Consider the following 1,724-nt stretch of genomic DNA (forward strand, 5'->3'; position numbering starts at 1 on the left):
AGAGGAGAGAGAGACAAAGAGCTGAATGGTAAGATAGCGAGATGCAAAGCAAGCCAGATTTTCTGAGTCCCAAAAACAGAGCAAGCATACCCAGAGGGACAGACAAATCTTCTAACAGCAAGTTTTTCATCCTCCCTGATCCTCTCATGTCTCTTTGCTCTGGACCCAGGACAAATCTGACCAGAACACTGAGTTCCACCACAAGAACCTCATCCTGACCTCGCTCTCGCTCTTCTTTGCTGGCACAGAAACCACCAGCACAACTCTACGTTATGGCTTCCTGTTTTTGCTCAAGTACCCCCATATAACAGGTGTGCAATAGGTAGCCCATTGAGAAGAACTTTTGATGTCATTTGGGATGCAGAGGCAGGGTGGGGGACCCCATGGATGACAGGTAACACTGGGCACTTGTGCCATGAACTCTACATGTTTTAGAAAAACTCCAAGCTAAGCCATTCCTGGGGATTTACAGGGAAATGAAAAATCTATTGGCCTGTTTTTCTACTGTTTTCTTCTATCACACTTAAAAACTGAACCATCCAACCATTCATCTGTTTATTAATTACCCTGTATACTTACTGATCACTTATCTGTGTTTCATCAAAGAGCATATATTTTTCTTTATTTATTTGGATTAACTGACTCATGCTGAACATTTGACACTATTAGTTGTCACGGATACATTGGTTCATTGAATTATTCATGCATCCACCCATTCATTTATCTTTGAACTAGGTTTCATTCCCTAATCTGCAGTTTTTCAATCGATGCTTCATTCATCCATCATTCCTGCATTTCTTGAGTTCATAACTCATTTGTTCACGCAAGATTCACTTTTTTCTCCAAATCTTCCATGCTCTTATTAGTTCATCTCCTCATACCTTCACTAATTTATTCATTATACAGCCCTTTATAAACCTAGGGCTTATGTGATTATACAACAGCTTATTGTACTGAATGTGTACTGTTTATTAATAGATTAAGTCATCTTTAGATGATTGATGAATCAAATATGTACATCTATTCGCTGGTTTGTTCATCTCATTCATTGATCAATTTTTTCATTTATTGACTTAGCCATTGCTTGATTGATGGACTCATTTTATCATCTACTTGTGCAAGTATTAATTGATTCTTTTCTTCTGCATTATGATTTTTGACCTAGCAATGACACATTTGGGTTCACAAGAAATATTAGCTCATTTCTTATTTACTTTGGAGGAGGAATTTTGGAGTTCTTCATATACAATCATTTGCAAAATAGTGCTGTGTGTGTATCTATAACTGTGGACGTGGAGAGATTATTTCCAACATTAATTAGATTTCATTTTATTTTTTAACTGAACCATAAATAATTTTATTCAATGATATGTCCATTGATTTGAACAAGTCAGTTATATGCTTTATTAACTAAATTACTATGTACACATTCTTAATGATGATTATAGCAAATCTTTATCACAGCATACTAGTTTCTAAAAGAATGTATCTCATTACTTGAAAGATGTGAGTCATCATTCCTTTAAAGAGCAAGAGAAATTATATCAAAGAGCACAATTGTTTTTCTTACTGTACTGAAGATCTCTAAAATGGTTTTTTTACTCATTTTGTGATTACTTTTCTTTCAAGATTGATTGTTTTGAGAACTATGCAAAATATAATTGTTTAGATGAAGCCATTTAAAAGGTCATTGAAGATTTCCACAAAACAGTATCAATCTTATG

The 1,724-nt window shown here is 34.9% G+C and overlaps 1 protein-coding gene across 1 annotated transcript in view; it reads left to right on the plus strand.

Annotated features, from left to right (window-relative positions):
* Nucleotides 1-1,724, plus strand: part of LOC101573868 (cytochrome P450 2B4-like) — a 38,135-nt gene that overhangs the window by 19,622 nt on the left and 16,789 nt on the right. Inside the window, exon 6 of the mRNA XM_023708656.1 lies at nucleotides 170-311. Within this exon, the coding sequence (XP_023564424.1) occupies nucleotides 170-311 (142 nt within the window). The remainder of the gene's footprint in view (nucleotides 1-169; nucleotides 312-1,724) is intronic.

This window comes from Octodon degus, unplaced genomic scaffold (genome assembly GCF_000260255.1).
Source record: "Octodon degus isolate 3935 unplaced genomic scaffold, OctDeg1.0 scaffold00428, whole genome shotgun sequence".
Lineage (NCBI taxonomy): Eukaryota > Metazoa > Chordata > Mammalia > Rodentia > Octodontidae > Octodon > Octodon degus.